This window comes from Carica papaya, chromosome 5, assembly GCF_054855325.1.
Source record: "Carica papaya isolate Zhongbai chromosome 5, ASM5485532v1, whole genome shotgun sequence".
NCBI lineage: Eukaryota > Viridiplantae > Streptophyta > Magnoliopsida > Brassicales > Caricaceae > Carica > Carica papaya.
In genome coordinates, this window is record NC_142313.1 from 39208539 (window position 1) to 39228874 (window position 20336).

The window sequence follows — 20336 nt, forward strand, 5'->3', positions numbered from 1 at the left end:
GCAGCGCCGCCGCAGGTTTCCTCAATTTTTGCCTCCGATGAGGCCCTTTCCGGTTCTCGTTCGATGTAATTTTTATACCACTGTGACCACCGTCCTTTTCTCTACAGGTTAACCAGAGCAAAACACCAAATCGCAACTCGTGCCAGAGGAGCCGCCGCACCTGAGAGCTTCACCGCCGGTAAGTCTCAGTTTTCTGGAAATTTTTGGCCCACCGAGGGCCCTAGGGGTGTTTTATCATAGAAACCAATGCAATTTTGGTCGAATCCGGCCAAAAACAGCCAACCCGAGGTGGATCGCTGCCGTGGGCGGCAGCGCCGTCACCGGAGCACAGCGGAGCCGCCATGCCGGAATTTCGAAATTTGTCGAAAGGGCCCTGGGTCTGATTTGGGATTTTTTAGGGACATGTGCAGGTACCAGAAGTGTGTTTCAGTTTTCGGAGAAAAATTCAGAGAATCTAGGGATTGCCCGTAGGCGCAGTAAGAACCCGATTTCAGACTCCAAAACAAGTAAGGATCCCTCACCTATTTTCTATTACGGCATTAAAGTTTAATAAATGATAAAATGGTATGTTATGAATTAATAGTTATGTATAATTAATTAAGGTTGCTAATGGAGCTCGAATCTGATGTATTTTTTGGTCAGGTGTTGTTTGATTTATTTTACAATTTTGAATGCAGTATGGTGCCTGATGTGTTTATTCTATGGTTTCATATGCATGAATCACGGTTTCATTTATTATGCTTTGAATTATTGTGAACCCGATGTTGTGTTGCCTTGTTTGGTGTCCATTATTAGTTTGTGTTTATGTTTGATTGGATAATTGAGATCAAGAAAAATAGAAAAATGTATGTGAATTGATAAATGGATAATGTCGACAGCCTAACTAGATATCCTAAGAGATGGTGGACGGACCGAGTTCATAGGGAACCCTACCGGGAACGTGTTCTCTCATATCGGACGAGGTATTGAGACTTTATGTGTTTTTGCGCCCATACCGGACGAGGTATTGAGGTTTATGGTTTTGGCGCACATACCAGACGGGGTATGGGGACGGCCCTGGAATTAAGTTATTAATGTGAATAGTTCACGTGTAGCGGAGACCCCCTATGGATCTCCATGGATACTAGTAGGCTGATAAAAGAGGAAATTTGCTGCTTGATGATTGAAATACAAAAGCGTGATATGTGTTATGTTACAAAGTGTGCATGATCTTATGATATTTATGATGTTATTGTTTCTCATAAGTTGTTTTCATGAATCTCACTGAGATAAGTGGACAGTAAAAGTTTTTATTATTGATAAATGAGTTTGTTATAAATTATACTTCGTTGGTCGTTTTTGTTTTCTACCAACCTTTACTTTTGTGACAGTGAGATAGTGTGATGTCTTTACTGTGTTAGTGTAGCTCATTTCTTATTTAACTATTTCAGATAAGGAGGATTTGGTTCCCGAGCCCGTTCTGCAGGAAGATGGCGAGTAGAAGCCTAAGAATTTATTAGTTTTCCTTATAGTATTCATTCATAGTATTTTCTTTAGTTAGTTTATTCTTTCATAAGTTTATACGTTTTGATTATTGTGTAAGGGATGTTAATCATAATTTATTTTATTTTATTTCTGCACTTAGAATAAATATATACATCTCCTTTTAATTTCCAGGGCTGTTACACATTTAGCCCACCTAAGGCCCATACAACACCAAAGTGCTCAAAATCGTAAACTTCATTATACCTTTTAACTTCAAGTTGCCACATCATCCTTGATTCTGAAGAGTTTCGTTTGATTCGAGGTTCACATGTTTCTTATGCTTTAAGCTCTTACCTTCTAAATTTGGACTAAATTAGAGCCTATTTGGCCCATCTAAGACCCACCCAAAGTCCATAGGCTCAAAACCACAAGTTTGCCCATGTGCTCTCAGGTTTCCTTTGTTTTCTACCAAATTTTCTTCAACAAAAATTCTTTTTTAGTGTACTTCTTCCCTCATGTTTTAACTAGTATTCTACTAAATCTAGGCTTCAAGTTCCATGTATTTTAGCCGTAGGAAGAAATTTTTGCCCGAAAAAGTCAATTTAGGGTTTTTCGGAGGAAAACTTTTTCTCCCATTTGGTTTTTTCATTTTTCTCTCCACCTTTTCTTTTCTCAAAATTTTTTCTTTCTTGTACCTTTCTTTTCTCACATTAACTATCATTTTCCAAAATTTCAGCCCCAAATTCCACTAATATTGGTCTTAGGAAGCGTTTTTACTTTAAAAAGTTATTTTTCTACCTCACCCAAGGAATTTTCTCCCACTTAACTCTAATTTCCCATTTCTCTTCTAATTTTCAACCCAAATATTTTTCTTACTTCGTGAAGGTGCTTTTTAACTTCCTAAGGTGTCGTTGAGGCCTAAGACACATGTAAGAAATTCAATTTTCCACCTTTGAAGGAAAATTTATATTCTAAAAGATTTTCCATACCCTAATTTCTTATTTTCTTTCTGTTTGTCTTAAGACGAGTCCCTATGCCTTGCTAAATTTTCTCTATATGCATATTCACATGAAATCAATCATACTAACATGTAAGAAAACAGTATGGGGGTATTTTGGGCTATTAAAATTTGGTTTGGTCGTTATAAAATCAATCATAATAAAAAAGCCCAAGCCCTTCGCTAGTAAAATAATTAAGAATTGTGATATTTGAATATGGGCCTTTTCATTTTACGCGATTTCTGGGCCCGGTTCCTCAAACCCTAAACCCTCGTTCTCAGTCTTCGAAAAACCAGTAGATCACTGGATTTTCATTCCATTGTTGAGCTCTTCCAAATCGAACTCCTCTCCTTCGCTGGATTCTCATTTTGTTATTCTAACAACGAAAGGAAAAAAAGAAAAAAAAAAAAAAAACTATGATCCGAGCGGCGAAACCAAAAACTCTACTGGATTCCCTGAATCACCAGCTTCTTCAACGATGCTGGATCAGCGGCACAGCCAAGGGCAAGGGAAAGATGAAAGCGGGACAGCCTCTCAAGCGTTCCAAAGTCACCACCAAGAAAGGCGGTCCGGCCGCCGATTCTTCTGCCAAAGGCGCCGGTGGAAGAATCCCCGATGAGAAGCAGCGGCTCTACGATCAGTGCCTCAATGCCCCTTCGCCTGTCCGCCATCTTACCTCCAAGGAAAGGGTTAGGGAGGCAGAACGCGAGAAGCTAGGTCTAATCAGCAAGGACCGGCAGCGGGAGCTTGATATTCTGAGGAAAGGCGGTAGGCAGGCCATGGGGGTTTCCGACGAACCCATGCCGATGGGAACGCCTGGATTTGATTTGATATCATTGGGTCTGGTGGATGCTGAGAAGATTCCTAAGTATGAGTTAACTGTGGAGGATGGGAGGAGGCTGGCCAAGGAGTACAGCAGGGTGCTCATGAGAAGGCATCGGGCTAGGCAGGCAGCCGAGTCCACGCTGCTTAGACTGAAGAAGGAGGCCATTGAAGCTTTGCCGGAAAAACTCAGGGAGGCCGCGTTGGTTCCGGACTTGACGCCGTTCCCTGCTAACAGGTTTATGGCCACGCTTACGCCGCCAATTGAAGGATATATAGAGAAGGTGAAGGAGGCTGCGAGGAAGAGCTCTGGCAAGGAGAAGCTCAGATGATGTTTTCCGGTGAGAAAGAATTCCTTATTCTTTCTTTTTTGCTTTTCCAAGCTTATTGGTCTGGCGGGTTTTTGAACTGAAATTATGTCTGCTATGAGTTATCCTAATCAAGGAAGGGATTTTTATGCTAATTTCCTTCACATGTATTCCTCTGAAAATTTGGAATATAAATAATTTTAGTCCAAGTTTTCTTGTGTATTTTTGTATATATATTTGGCTGGTGGAATTCATTATGATAATAATTTAGTTTCATTTAGGGAACATATGAGAAAATGAAGATAAGCTGCATGGAATTTCTCATCATCTTGTATGGTAAGCACACACGATTACTAATACACTCCTCGAGTTAGCGAGAGAGCTCACTTTTTCTTCTCAGATTTCATTTCCTGCTATGATCAGTAGATTATACTATTTGTGGAAAAAAGGGAAGGCATTTACACTTAAGTTGGACAATTTCATAGGTTGACAGACTTTCTTCCTTCCTTATCGAGTGCAGTATGCTCTGCCAAGCTTCAAAATTCAGCATACCTTGAAATGGGAAAAAGGAACTTGAATAATCATTTCTTTTCCCATGAGCTTCTTTATCTCTTCTTTCCCATTAAATTTGAGATGAAATAAGAGCTTTATAGAAAGGGCACCAAGGGGTACCACTCATTTAAAAAGGATTCACAAAGAACAATCAAAGAAAAAAAGCTCAAAATACTAAGGATCTTAGTTCAATGACGTTCTTTTTTCCATTATGAAATATTAAGTCTACTTTTATCCATAGAAAGAAGAAATTTATTAGGAGAAGAGATAAAAGTTACAATACAAGGGAGAATAAGCTATCTTAAAGGGAAAGAGAAAGGAGGACAGTAAAATAAGAAAAGTAAGGAAAAAAAAGCCAACTCAATGAAATATAGCATTGAGATCCCTTTGTACTATAGATAAAGGAATCCTCCTAAATAAAGCATGTCTTGCTCTAACGGTGACAGAAGACACTGTCGCCTTCCATGGTTAATTTGCTTCAATTAAACTGTTTTCCTAAAGATTCTAAGCACTTCTCTCAACCAAAGAACCCTATATTCACAAGAAGAGTCCCTCTCAAAGATTCTTGTAGCTAACTAGAAGCTATAAAAGGATATCCTAAGCAATCACAATACTCGGGTTCATTGATATTCCTTTTATATTAGATGCTATCACATACAACCATACTCAATCCGATGGAGTTTGTCTTAAAGGAACTGGATCTAATTTTTATCTTTATTTCGTTCCCTTCTTATTAGATCTTGGAATTATTTATCTTCCATGAAGGAGTCAAATGAAACCAAAGTTTCAAAATGGACCAAATGCTCCTCACTCTTGCTAGAGATTGTATAAAGAACTGAAAATGAAACTGTCTGAGTTTGCACTTTGATGGCCACATACAATAAAACGAATCTAGTAATATAATCTAGTTCAACCCTCGAGTTCATTGCAGAATGCAGAAATAAATTACTATTGTATTTTACTTATAAGAGAACATCATGCAAGCATATAGGAAAGAGCTTTTTGAGGTCTAAACTCTTGAAGTTAGTTACTAGTGAAACCAGTCACTAGTGTCAATGTTGTTTAGAACCAAAACCCCAATAAAGGCTTCACTTTTGTGGGAGCTTTCACTTTTCAGGAGGGAGGAAAAAGCAAAATTGCATCTTTTCCGAACATCATTAAGCCTTAGATTCGCAGGAAGAAAAGGTTGATGATGTAACTTAATCTGTTTCTTTGTGTTTTTGGGTTGCCAATATGACACCCACGTTGATGCCATATTGGCAAGGACCAATTTGGCATGGGTGACATGGCCATATCGCCTGCCATGCAGCACAACACTGACATTGGTCTGAGTTTCCATTAAATAGTGATGATTTGAACCAGATTGAAAGTTTAGGGGGGTCTTTGGACTAAAAAAAAAAAAGCACCTGCAGGGGCTTATTTGTTTGGAAGTTAATAGTACAAGGACCAGTCACTTTTTGTAGCCTAATTCTTATTGGTATGTTAGTCTGTTAGGTTAGTTCATTGATTAATAAAATCAAAAGTGTTGGTGGATCTTCTATTTGCACAAGATATATGGCATCTTCTAATGTAATTGAGCAAGCTGGGTTAGCTCTTTGATGTTTAAGAATGAATTCTCTTCCCTGACTTCATCAAAAATTAGGAAAATCTTTTTTCACAGAAGACCCATGGCAAATACTAGGAAACACCTGCCTGTACGTGGAGGCGAACTCAATCAAAAATTATCATCTCACAGAAGGTCCATGGGAAGGATTTCTGGACTTCCATTGCCACTGTGATCAGAAATGTAGTGTTATGACGGATTAGCAGCTTCATTCACATTGGGGTACATCATGGAACAAATATTTGTTCCTGCCACATGCTACTGGTTGCAATTTATTAGAAATTGATATGGAAATTCTGAGTATGAATATATGGATTAATGTTTTGTAATGTAGTTGATCTATGAGAACTTGCTCCCTTGCAAAGGAGAAACTAGAGAAAGTTTGTTCATTAATTTTTAATTTGGAGGTTCTTCTGGCATATCTACATGTATCCAATGAATTCTCACTCTTATTCTGCTCAAAACATTAAATCAACATTTTGCTGATCATTGGGTCTCAAATTTGGTGAAAAAAAATGTCCATATATTGAGCTTCAGTTTTTTCTTTCTTTTTTCTTCTTTCCCCCTTGAAAGAAGTTTGCTCTAATTACAGTATATTTGTGTTCATGAGCTTTTACGGAAAGCTTGGGCTTTCAGAGAAGTATAGTTATAACCTCCTGCCATGGATTCCGGACTAGGGAATTTTAAGAAACAATACAGTTTACCATAAGTCATATGATTGATTTCCAAATCTCTCCTGCAGTTTTTCTATTGTTTAATTGTGTTATAACTTTGACACTATGTTAAGTAAAACTTAGAAAAGAAATGAAGATGAAAGGAAGGAACGAAAGCTGTTCTTAAAGGAAATTGAAAGTGTATATCTTGTTTGGATAACTACAAATCAAAAGTAAAAAAGAAAAAGAAACAGTTATTACGGTACTATGTTTGATTTAGTTTCTCCACGGCCCAGAACCGATGGAACATACGAATGAAATTCTCATTATTGATTCTTTATTTGAAATGTGTAGTCAGGTCTCTTCTATTTGGTCCAATGGTTTGACACCTTCAAGCTTGTGCCTTGGAGGCGCCATTTTCCTTCTTTATACTATGCTCTTTAACAGTGAAAGAAATCATGTGAATGTGCTTTCATCCTGCAATTTTTACATTAGCTGTAATAATCTCCTTGTCCAGTTGATGAAAGTTTAAGCAAAGTCAAAGCATTTGATGGAAGGTAAGTTTCCCAAGTCAAATGTAGGGGAGCATTTCAGCATTGAAACACCAAAGGTAATAAGTTCTTGCATGTTTAAACTGCCATTTTATGTTAATCAGCGAATTATAGGTGTAGGTGGCTGTTTTACATTTTCATGTTTTCCCTATATTGGCTTTAGATGTCCAAGGAACCTCTTCAACTATGTTTTCTTTTATTTAAGTTCTTTTCTATTTCTAGTTGACTCTCATTTTCAAATTTTATATTAGCTTTCACATGTGTGTGTTTGTATATGCATATATATATATATATATATATATATATATATGTATATTGATAAATTACTGAAAATATCCCTTAGTTTTTAGAAAATACACAACTGCAAGGTATTGGAGCCTATCCTTAACTTAGGTCTGTTCAATAAATTGATATTCTTTACAATTATGAGGGAAGAGTATTTTGCTTTTTTCAATTAATAGCTGTTTTTTTTTCCGGGTAACAAATTTAAGACAAACGTTTTTAAAGATATGAAAAAAGAAATAGGACAGTGTTTCATGTTAATTTCTCCATACTAACTTGTTTCACTTTATCTTTGCCAAAAAAATAAAAGAAAAAAGAAATTTCTCTTTCTTTATCTAGAAGGGTTAAATCAGCTAGTAATGAAATGTATTTTATGTATTCATCATCAGAGTTCGATTTTTGCAAGTAGTATCATAGAAATGAAAATTTAAATAAACCAAATATTTGCTTGAAGGTTGCTTTAAAAATAACTTCAGCAATACTTACCAGTATCATCTTTGTAATACCCTTATTTACTTGTTAGATATTGTTACCGATAGAGACATCATTATTCTATCATGAACTACTGTTTTTGTTCAAATAATTATTTTTTAAATTCATTCTTCGCACATTAAGGACTCTTTAAGGAGAATTCGATTATAATATGAGAGCACAAGTAGAAGAACAGAGTTATCAGTCCTTGAGAGCTCTTGATTGTAATCACGAACATGATACATTTGCTATCCAGTTTAAATTATCATATTTTTCTTGAAAGATTAAACTGTCTGGACATGTTATTTATTCTAAGTGATTTATCTATCCACATTGGTTAGTTTTGTAACATAGTTGATGCCAGAGTTTATGTATAAAAACTCATTAGGAGATCTGGGTCTTCCAAAAATGCGATCATCTAGTTCCAATTAAATCATAGCTCTGAGGCTAACAAGTATCCGATTGAGCATCATAGTAACATGTCAACTATATCGTGTATCAGTCTTTAATAATTTCTAAGGTTTTTCAACATTCAATTTATGAAATCTTTCTAAATGTATATTTTTTATTATTCTTACTTGTACTAGTTACTTATTAGCTTAATAGTTAATGCCTCTCTTCCTATAGAAGAGATCAAGAGTTTGAGGTAGTTATGTCCTATTTGTATTAGTATTTGGAAAACATCTTTATTGCTGAGTGTTTAGGATTAATATCTTCACACTTGTTAGCTCTTGTATTATTCAATATCATCATCCTAAGTCCACAGGAATATAGAAGAACAAAGATGGATTAGAGGATGAATGAAGAAGATATGTTTGTTAGGGCTTTTATTTTTGGAGGATTTTATCTTTAATCAAATATTATTCTTGAATTTGCTAAAGTGAAGAGAAAATTTTGTTCGTACTTAGATGTTATTTCTATTATGTTATGATTGGTAGGTGTATATTATTCAATTAATAGACATCTAAATTTATTTTAAAAATATATCCATTACGTTTTTATTAGAATTTTTAAGATTAATATTTTCAAACTTGTTTGCTCTCATATTATTCAACATCTTTGTCCCAAGTCCATAAGAATATAGAAATACAGTGATAGAATAGAAGATGAATGAAGAAGAGGTGTTTGTTAGGACTTTTATTCTCGGACTATTTTACCATTAGCCATATGTTATTCTTATATTTATTAAAATTTTCATAAAAGTAAATGGAAAATCCAATCAAGGTTTAGATTATTATGACTATAAATGTAGAGGCTCAGAACTTAAGAATAAATAAAGTCATAAATTAAATGCGAAAGCAAAATAATAAAATTTAAGATTTACATTCCTTACACAATAATTTAGAATATCCAATAAAATTACGAGAATATTTTTTCTAAAAAAATTACGAAAATTAAGAAAACAAACAAAAAGTCAATAATTAAGTATTTTAATACGACCTTTACTAGTTTTTGAAGGGAGTTCGAGTGGTGAACTTATTTATAACTATCTTATTGATCGAGATCTGGATCTTGGTTCTCTTGAGTTGAAATAGTTAATGAAAGAATGAGTTATACTAACTTAGTAAAAATATCATACTACTCACTGATACAGAAACTGAAGATTAATAAAAATTATAAAAACAATCAATAGAGTTTTTGATTTAAGTAAATTTATTCATCATAAGGAAAAATAATTTATTGCATATATTTACTGTTATGAGATTTTAAAAATCGATCTATAGAGAGACAATAATTCAAATAACATTTCAATCTCATTTTCAAGTGAGTAACAATATCCACTTTTCTTTTTTATTTGTCCACTGATATCCTTGGGGACCCATAAGGATTTTTCACTACATGTAAACTAATATTCAACATTGTCAACTAACCCGTCATTCCCATACTTCATCCGGTATGAGCGCCAAAAATATTATCCGTCAATACCCCGTCTGGCATGAGAGTGAATCGGGTCGTCCCCATACCCCGTCCTGTATGAGCGCCAAAAATATCATTCCTCGATACTCCATTCGATATGAGGCAACGTTTACAGTAGGGTTCCCTATGTACCCGATCCATACACCATCTCGCAAGATATCCAGTAAGACTACCATTTACTAATTCACGTGACCAATTAATTTTCTATTTGTATACTAATTTTCAATTTCACAAATCAACCGTAAATTACGCAAAATAAGTAATATATATACCAATGAAGCACAACTGAATCATTCAACAATTCCAGTATACCATCATGTATTTAAAGCAGTAAATTCAACAATCAGTTAAATAGGACAAATAAAAAACTAACCAGTTCCGACTCCATTAGTAACCTGTAATTATTCTCAAAATTTTCTAAATTATATAAAATACCATATTAACGACTATTAAATTTCAATTCCATAACAGAGAATAAAGTAAGAGATTTTTACCCGAATCGAAATCTGAAATATTAAACTTTTTATTACGCCTACTGGCGATCCCCGGGTTTTCTAATTTTTTTTTTGCAGAAATTAAAACACACTTCACGTACCTAAAAATACCCTAAAAAAATCTAAAATTAATGTTAAAAATATTTTTCGGCCAATTTTAAAATTCCGACGCGGCAGCATTGTCGTGCTCCGGCGACGTTACCACCACCCATGGCGGTAGTTTGTCTCGGCCTAGCCGTTTTTGGCCAGTTTTGGCCAATTTCGACCGATTTTATATCAATCCCTGCGATAAAACAAGTTAGGAGGTCTCAATTGGCCAAAAAAAGTCAAAAAATAAAAACCTACCGGCGGTGGAATTTTTCTGTGCAGCAGCTCTGCCGGCTCACCTTCGTGTCTGGGCGTTTTTCTTTAGTCAACCTGTCAAAAACAGAACGTTGAATACAATAGTGGAAAAATCGCACGAAATGGGAAACGAAAAGGGGCTCATCGGAGGTGGTTTCGGGTTTTACCCATGGAGGCGCCGCCAGACTTTACCTATGTTTTTCAGCTCATCCGCTGTTTCTTTTGTTCTAATTTGGCCATAGGGGTACTCGAAATCAAATTCCGATCGAATATGAGAATTTTTATCTTTTTTTGCAGTCAGAGGTGGCTCCGGCGTGGCGGTCAATTCCTTTCTCCGACGAGAGGCTGGCAGTTAGGGTTTGAGTTCGATGTGATGAGATATATTTATACCCGTCTCGCTTAAATCTGGATTGTTTATCGCATTTGATCTCGACTGTCCGATTGCGTTTAAAGAGAAAATGAATCTGGATCGTTCATCGCGATTTGATCTCGACCGTCCGATCGCGTTTAAAGAGTGAACAAATTTGAACCGTTCATCGCGTTTAATCGCGACTGTCCGATCGCACTTGAGGAAGAAACGGATCCGAACTGCCCACGCGTGCAGAAACACATCCGAACCGTCTGATCGCGGTCACGCAGATTGCTAGCGTGGTCTCCAGCGTGGTACTGAATCAGCGTGCCTTGCCACGCGGCGCGTTCCGATTCGTCGGGGTTGCTGACCGAACAGTCTTATGTGGCACAATTTTTTTTAACTGCGTTTTGACTTCCAATTTTTAATTTTTTTTTTCAAAAATACAATTCGAACTCAAATTTTTACGTTTTTTTTTTTAAATTGTTTTCAATTTCATTCTCAACTTAATTTTTTTTTCTTAATTTTATATTAAATAAAAATTTATTAATTTTAAAATTAATCTCTGATCAAATTTCGAAACGAGAAATTACAATAAATTTGTAATATGTGGTTTGAGACTAATGTAAAATTAGAAAGATATTTTAACATATCCATACATATTGTATTGGATGTGATGTGATGTGATGAATAACCTAATTTGATTTTTTAAACTAAGTTATGAGTAACACACAGAGGTTACTTGTGGGCGGTTATAAGCAGTAGTTAGATCGGAAACATATCTATTTAAGTGAGTGATTAAGCTTCCTTGACACAATGGAGCTCATTTGCCTGTCCATGTCAGTTGGGCAACAACATTGGTGTTTGGTATATCTGAAGGAGATGCTTCATCTAATTATTAGTTCACCATCTTTATATTTATATTTATGTAGATCTATCACTTCACTGCCTAATTAATTTTATCCTCTATGCATCCCAACACATTCAACTCTTTCTATTACTTCATGTTAAATGTATACTACATTAATAATATTAGTTTTACCTTCTTATTAAATTCACTTAATTACTCCGATCTTATAACATATAAGTTCATATAACGCTAAAAATACTCTTTTTAACTTAATTATTTCGAATAGAAATTAGATTCATATTCCTATAATTCTTTAATAATTTTTTTAACGATAAATATGAACATATTAATAATAAACGTGACTGAGAGATGTTTTAACGATTTGTCAAAAAAAGAAAACAACAGAAAATTCTTAGAATTTAAAAGTGCAAATCAAATAGTATTGCACTACAAGAAAACATAAATAAGCTGTTCTTGGCGGACGGCCATTTTGTCTGTCGCTATTTACAGATGGTTTCGCCAACGATCAAACAATAGCGACAGTTAGAAAGAATGTAGGAGCTATAAAATATTAGTTAAGATCTTAAATTGAGAATATGTGTCATGTGGTTGAGAAGAATCCTTTCTTTTTTTTAACCTAAGTAGCTAAGCATATGATCAATCAAGGTTACAATGATTTAAAAGGTAAGGGTTTACAGCCTTGTGTTCGGAGAAAAACTAGAGCAAAACGTGCACGACAATAAAAAATACTGTAAAAAATATATATATCCGTAGCTTCGAATTTGCAGACGGAACGGAATAAATTAAAGAACTTTTTAGATAATATTCAAGAAAGAGACAGTGTTCATTTTTTTTTTCTTTGAAAAGAAAGAAGAAAAAATAAGTGGGCCTAAGGTACATAAATATTGACATGAAACCGTTTAGTTAAGTTCAAATAGTGACGACTCGCAAAATCTGTGGAAACTTGTCGGTTTCCGTCTACTTCGATGACATTTTGAAACTGTCGCTGAATCCATCTCAATATTTCACTTTTTTCTTCGTTGCTAAAGTCGTTTCTTAGTATGTATTCATCTTTCTTATTTTTTAAGTAAGTTATTTTATGCATTAATACTTTTACTTAAATTAAGAAATAATTGAATTAATATTATAAGTATATATAAAAAATAAGAATACATGAGAATATGACATTAAGAACTTATTATTCTAATTATCATAAATCATTATATTACATACTATAAATTAGAAAGAACAATGTTTTAAAATCATGCATCTTTTTAGATGATTTAATTTTATGCATATACGTATACACATGTATTAAATTGATTTTGTAAATAATTAATACATGTTTTATGTAATACAAAATGCATTTATACCCATAATAATATTGTTAGTAATTTTTAATTCTTAATTTCATCAATGATGTCTTTATAAATAAGTATCCTCTAAACTTACAAGAAGCTGAAATTAGTCTTCCAAGTTTGGAAATTTATTTTATAGATGTAGAAAATATATAAATAAGTTTCTTACAAATAATAATTGTTATAAACAGACATCTACTTAATAATATGTTTCTTTTAATTAATATTCTACTTAAGAATTTGTAAAGAATATGAGTTTCATGTTTGAATAAAATTAAAACATATATTATCTCTTGGTTTTTATTTACAAACTTTCATGGAATTTTTTGTAGATTGTAATTTTTTATTTGTATAACATTTATATGATGATATAAGACAAAATAAAATTTTTGAATTAAAATAAAAATTATATATATATATATGTAATTTATGTTACGCATACTCATCTCAATTACAATTGCTCATTATAAATTATTTCTTCGATTTTCTAATATAAAAAATTAGAATAATTAAATTATATTTAAAAATAACTCTAAGAGTAACTTTATCTAATTATTTTTTAAGATTCAAATATGATGTGATTATTTATATTTTAAAAAAGAAAAATGAAAGGAAAGTAGATGTTAATGGATAATCACATTTCCATTCTGCTTCCAGAACTAATTCAGTAACTTATTTTATATATTTTTATTAAAGAAAAACTCATATAAATTTTGTTTTTATATAGTGGATAGAGTATTTATAGATTTTTGTCAAACATGGTATATATACACAAACATTAATGGATATTCGGATGCTTAAACTTGATAATAAATATTTTTGTTAATAAAAATATGTAAACTTATATATATATATATATATATATATGAAATGATTGTTAATATCAATTGAAGCGAAGGTAATCTGCAGTGAGAGGCTTGAAAATATGGCCAGCTACATTCTCGATGAACTCCAATTGCCCCTTCTGAAGTTTCATATACACCACCCAATCGCCATCAACAGTGACACTAGGCGTTGGCATAACAAACCCAGTTTGGCCGCCCCATGAGAAATGGTAAAATCCAAAAACTGGTCTTCCCCACCCGAAATCTACATTACACATTGAAAATCTTTGACCTGAAGACACTACAAACGCCGGTCCATCACTGAATCCCTCAGCATAGATCTTAGCTATAGCTGGTTGTGGTCGGTGCATCTCTACCCAATCAATAAGTCCCAAGAAATGGTCTTTGCTTAATGTATTTTCTATGAAATGGTGCACCTCTTTAGCCACCCAAGACAATGGCCTCTCAATCAGCTCCTTCACTTTATGTCCACCATATGGAACCGACAATACATTTCCGAAATAAGAGGCCATGACTTTTGCAGTGTCATTTTTTTCATTAATAAACCTTGTCCTTCCATCTACGACAATGCCCATTGTGCAGGTCACCTTGTTATTTTGCTCTGCAAATTGTGCCATTAATTGCCAAAGAAAAGCACTGAATGATTCTAGCTTAGTTCTTGGGGTGCCACTGGAACTGGCGAGTGATTGAAGATTGTAGAGGTGTTCAGCTTTGATGTAGTAGATCCGAGTGAGAATGTTTTCAGTGTGTTGACGAGAAATTTTAGGTAAAGAAATGGGTTGAAAAAGTTGGTCAATGGAGGGATCAAGATGTGGTGGATGGCGGGGATATAAGAGAGAGCGCCTGAAACATGGAATTACAGACATGGGAGTAGATCTAGCCATTTCCGCCCATGATAAGAGGAACATATTTTTAGAGTAGGCATCTGCTATGCGATGATCGAATGTGCATCCAACTGTTAAACCGCCGCATTTCAGCTCAGTTGCCTAAACATAAATACAATGTTGTTTACATTCGCATTAAACATTAATTAATATATTGAAGTTCATTTATAATCTATAAAAAGCTATATTATTAATTATTGTACGAGAAGTTTCAATTCATCCATGCATATATATATGTGCCAGGGAGTTCTTCTGTACGAGAGATTCCAATTCATGGATGCGTGTATACGGATATATATATATATATATAAGAAACTATATTTTCACTTCTTTATGAAGGGTGTAATTTCAAGCACTCCATGAAAGATTGTAAAAGATTTTGTTATTTATCCACATACATACATATATGTTTATACATATATATATATATATAATGGTGGTTTTTTAAAAAAAAAAATTTAAACTTAATGCGTGATTCTAATTTACATAAATATGTTACTAATAACTAATTAATTATTAATTAAAAGCAGTGACCTGAACGGAGAGCAAGCCGCGCTGCTTCTCAGGCACAAGTTTGCCTTTAATGGAGGCGTCGATATTATGGAAATCAAGGTTTCGGAGCTCAATATCGGCATAAGCCTCGATAAAATCAACACCGCGGTTGTTGCAGAGCAGCTCCGGCTCGCCGGAGGAGTTGAGGAGGAGCTCGCCGGCGAAGGCATAGTACGAGACGACGGTCTGAGCTAAGGATTTCTTGAGGACGGCAACCATGTCGGCGAATGTCATCGTGTTGGGATTGGAGTAGCAGAAGAAGACACCAACGTCTAGTGGAGGCAAAAGCAAGTCAAGGTTGGAGAGAGGAAGCCAATGCTCCAGTAATGGTAGCAACGCTCTCACCATCTCCTCCTTCCTCACTGTCACTGTGAATTCTCCAGTTGCAGACATTTTCAAACAGGGAGAAGGAGAGAGTAAGAAGCGAGATCTGGTTTGATTGATTGTTAGGGTTGAGGACGAAGGAGATAATTGGGTTGAATTTATAGGAAGCCGATTCACTCATTGCCACTTTTAAATTAGATTGAATTTATAGCTAACCCATTCACTCATTACCATTTTTAAAAAGAATATAGTTATAATTATAATAATTAATTTTCTTAAATAAAAAAAAAAAAAAAAGTAGATGTACTACTATTTATGTTACATTTCAATTTTAATAATTATAATAATAATAATAATAGCAACAACAATACATTTTATTTTAATTATTTAATCAAAATTTACTTCAAAGACAATTTAAAATATTATTAAAAATTAATATAAAAATTATAATTTATTTTATTCGTTAATTTGTAGTCAAATAGATTTTTTTTTTTTTTTTGTTTTTAACTAATCAATTAGATTTGATCCATATTGAGTTGTTGTAATTTATTGTTAGGAGATTAAATATCATGTAGTTAGTGCTCCGAGTAGTGCTACATTTTTTTTTAAGATTGAATTAGTTATACGTGAGATTATTCAAAGATACACTAAGTTGTCAATCTAGGAGTTAATAGAGATTCGAGCTTTCTTTCACATGAAAAAACTCCAACAAGTGGTATTATAACATTTCTTGGTCATGAGTTTGTAAGGAAAAATATAAAGAGAAAACAAGTAAATTTTTTATATTAAATATAGTATCAAATACTTTCTTTTTGACTTTACCTCCTATTTTCACATGAAAAAATTATCAATTATGAGCTGTGAAAATACAAATATGTCAACAATCTTTCGATTTGTGGGATGTGATTGAAAATGTAATATTCAGAATTTAATTTGTGATATTCAAATTAATATATATAATTTAAATTTTATTTTTTTAATTATTATTTAATGTAAAAATGGAGAAAATTGAAATGGATGATGAAATTGAAAATAATTTTGAGAAAAATGGGTGAAAATTTAGGTTTTATGAGTATTTTTGAAAAAAAAAATCGAAAAGTGGGGGTTGAAACATAATTTAAAAAAATTGTGTCACGTAGGACATCCAATCGGCAGACCCAACGAATCGAAGCGCGCCGCGTGGCAAAGGACGCTAACGCAGTGCCAACGGGAGACCACACTGGTGATCCGCGTGCCTGTGATCGGACGGTCCAAATTTGTTCCTGCGCGCACGGACAGTTCGGATCCGTTTCCTCCTCAGACGCAATCGAACGGTCATATTTAAACGCGATGAACGGTCGAGATCTACTTCCTGTTTAAATGCAATCGGATGGTCTATATTAAATTACAATGAACGGTCTAGATTTACTCTCTATTTAATCGCGATCGGATAGTCCAAATCAAACGCGATGGACGGCCCAGATTAAAAGGAGACGGATATAAATAACCATTTCCACACCAAACCATAACCCTAGCCACCAGACCCCCCCTGCTGGAGAAGAAAACCCAGCCGCCAGGAAAGAAGCCGACCACAGCCGCTGCTGCGCCGGAGCCACTTCCAACTGCCAAAAGAGAAAAAAAATTTCTCCTTTGCTCGAAATTCAATTTTAAATACCCTCATAGCCAAATCAAAGCAAAAGAACCGGCGGATTAGCCGAAAATCGCGAATAAAGCCCGACGCCGCCGCCTTAGGAAATCGCAAAAACTGCCTCTGATGAGGCCCTTCCTGACTCCCGTTCTACGTAATTCTTCCACCATTATAATCATCGTTTCCTTCTCTACAGGTTGACCAAAGCAAAACACCAAACAGTGAAGGTGAACCTGCGGAGCCACCACACCGGAGAGCCCCCCTGCCGTTGAATTTTAGTTTTTTGATTTTTTTTTAGCTAACCAAGAACCCTTAATGTGTTTTCCCGTAGGCATTGGTATAAAACTGGCCGAATTCGGCTGAAAACAGCCGACTGAGGCAAACTACCATCGTAGGCGACAGTGCCATCGCCGAAACACAGCGGAACCACCGTGCCGGAATCCCAGAATTGGCCAAAAAGGGTTTCTAACACTGATTTTGAGTTTTTTAGGATATTTTTAGGTACTTGAAGCGCGTTTTAATCCCTGAAAGAAAATTCAAAGAACTCGAGGACTGCTAGTCGCAGCCAAAAGTTTAGCATTTCGGACATCAAGTTGAGTAAGAATCTCTCAACTTATTCCATGTTATAGAATTGAAGTTTAATTTTAAATAATACGGGTATTTTGTGAAACTTAAAAAATATTCGTAATTAATTACAGGTTACTAATGGAGCCGGAACTGGTTATTTACTATTATTTGTTATATTTAACCGATCGCCTGGTTTTACATTTTTATATGCATGATAATACACTGAAATTAGTATGATGATACCATTGTATTCTTTTGATGCATGCTTTGCTTTTTTATGTGATTTTGGTTGAATTGGAAAACTGGAAATTAAAGATAAATGGAAATTATTTGGTTAAGTGGATGGATGAAACGGCAGCCTTACTGGATATCTTGAGAGATGGTGGACGGACCGAGTACATAGGAAACCCTACCGTGAACGTTGCCTCATACCGGATGGGGTATCAATGTTTCGTAATTTCGCGCTCATACCGGATTGAGTATGGGGACGGCCTATTTCACCCTCATAACGGACGGAGTATCGAGATTTAGTAATTTGGCGCTCATATCAGACGGGGGACGGCCCGTTAATTAAAAATATTAAAGGAAATGATTCACGCGTAGTGAGGATATCCTTATGGACCCCCATGGATACTAGTAAACTGATAAAAGAGAAAATTGTTGTTCCAACCGATTGCATATGAAATTATGATATGTGTTATGTTATTGCTTCTATAGGTTGTTTTGTAAATCTTACTACGGTAAGTAGACGGTAAATAATTTTATTTATGATAAACGATTTTTCTTAATTAAGAGCTCTATTAATTATTTTTATGATTTCTACTAACATTCATTTCTATGTCGGTGAGTAGCGTGATATTCTTACTGGGCTAGTGTAGCTCATTCTTTCATTAACCATTTCAGATTAAGAGGACTAGTATTCAAAGCCCGATCCACAAGAGGATTGCGAGTAGGACGTTCAGTTTGTTTACTTTTAATTTATTTTTCTGGTTCTTAATTGTTCTTTTAGAAAGATTATTCTCGTAATTCCTATTTGGTACTTTCAGTTATTGTGTAAGTAATGTAAACTCTAACTATTTATTTCGCTTCTGCACTAAATTTATAATTTGTTTTTTAAAAAATTTTTGGGGTCGTTACAGTTAGTATTAGAGACGCGTTCCTCGAAATCATTCTTTATACAAAGTCATTAGGAAACATAAAAAATAATGAATTATCACTCAACCATTCCTTATAAAATATAGGTACAGATAGATGAGGAGATGAAGACCCCAACTAAACCGAGCAACCCGAGAGGGTTCTCTTCGAAAGGATGTTGACTGGTTATTTGAGATGCTGGCGAGACTCATCGTTGCCTAGCAAGTCCAGGAGGAAAGGAAGGAGCTACCTGACCTTCCCCTGCTGCCATAGATTGAGCCACCCCTGCAGTGAGAGGATCTCGAGCCACCCTGGTACGATCCTGTTCCTCCACAGTGCCACTTGGCACCACCACAATATGATCCGGTGCCCCAGCCACAGTACCACCCGGCACTACCATAGTATGGTCTGGTGCCCCAACCGCATCACCTAGCACCACCACAGTACAATCCGGTGCCTTCACTGTATCATCCAGTACCACCGCAGGGCCATCTAATCCATATTTAGCATAGTTCAGTCCCTCTTCCATGGGGCCCAGTCCCTCCCATAATGGATCTAGACTACATTGAGAGGTATAAAAGACTAAACTCATCTACTTTTGTAGAAGGATCCTCTTTTGAAGAGACCAAGTACTAATTAACTGAGACAGAGAAGGCCTTCACGACTCTTGGGGTGATTTCTGAACAGAGAGTCATCCTTACTACCTACATGCTGGTGGGAGACGTAGGCAGCTCTTGACAACTCAAGCAAGCAACCTTGTCCGTGCCAGTCACTTGGGAACAATTCCTGACGGCCTTTCATGCAGAGTACCTTCCAGAGCATCTTCGACATCTGAATGAGATGGAATTTGCACACTTGGTCTAGGGAGACATGACTGTATCAAAATATACTCGGAAATTCCTAGAGTTGGATCGGTATTCCCTTGAAAGCATGATACATGAAGGCAAGAAAGTAAGAAAGTTCAAGTGGGGTCTCCGTCCTAAGATCAGACAGCAGTTGTATGTGTTCGAGCTTAGTATTTACTCTGCTGTTCTGGCCAAGACACAGTTAGTGGAGATGAACCTTCGTATTTTCCCTCTAGTAGTAGGAAACCTCAAGCCCTTGGCTTCACACTACAAACCAACACCTACTATACGTGTTCAAAAGAACAAAAGACCCAGACTGATGACTCAGGCTCCCCTCAGATTCCAAGATGTGGTAGAACCTATCAGCACTGTGGCAAGGATTATGGGGACCAACCTTGCTACCGCCTCAATAACACTTGCCGCATATGTGGTAGTGCCCAACATTATGCAAGGGAGTGTCCGAGGAACCAGAACTAGGTCAGACCTCCTATTTAGTGCAGGGCTTATAACCTCACTCAGTAAGATGCAGAAGCCAACTCGGACA

General features: G+C 35.3%; 2 protein-coding genes across 6 annotated transcripts; one reads left to right on the forward strand and one right to left on the reverse strand.

Moving 5' to 3' along the window:
* The first annotated feature begins 2747 nt into the window (after positions 1 to 2747).
* LOC110821181 (copper ion binding protein) lies at positions 2748 to 7155 on the forward strand. 5 transcript variants are annotated; one of them, XM_022050915.2, is made up of 2 exons: positions 2748 to 3625; positions 6918 to 7155. In XM_022050915.2, exon 1 carries the CDS (start codon positions 2879 to 2881, stop codon positions 3614 to 3616), a length of 738 nt encoding a protein of 245 aa, XP_021906607.1. In that variant the 5' UTR covers positions 2748 to 2878; the 3' UTR covers positions 3617 to 3625; positions 6918 to 7155. The 5 variants fall into 5 exon arrangements, with proteins under 5 accessions (XP_021906607.1, XP_021906606.1, XP_088076953.1 ...); XM_022050914.2 differs by lacking the exon at positions 6918 to 7155 and adding an exon at positions 5805 to 6233; XM_088220827.1 differs by lacking the exon at positions 6918 to 7155 and adding an exon at positions 5808 to 6233.
* A 6543-nt stretch (positions 7156 to 13698) lies between these two features.
* LOC110824429 (coniferyl alcohol acyltransferase-like) lies at positions 13699 to 15754 on the reverse strand. Its single transcript, XM_088220828.1, has 2 exons — positions 15278 to 15754; positions 13699 to 14845 (listed from the first exon to the last, which is right to left on the reverse strand). Exons 1-2 carry the CDS (start codon positions 15686 to 15688, stop codon positions 13898 to 13900), a joined length of 1359 nt encoding a protein of 452 aa, XP_088076954.1. The 5' UTR covers positions 15689 to 15754; the 3' UTR covers positions 13699 to 13897.
* Between the last annotated feature and the right edge of the window lie 4582 nt (positions 15755 to 20336).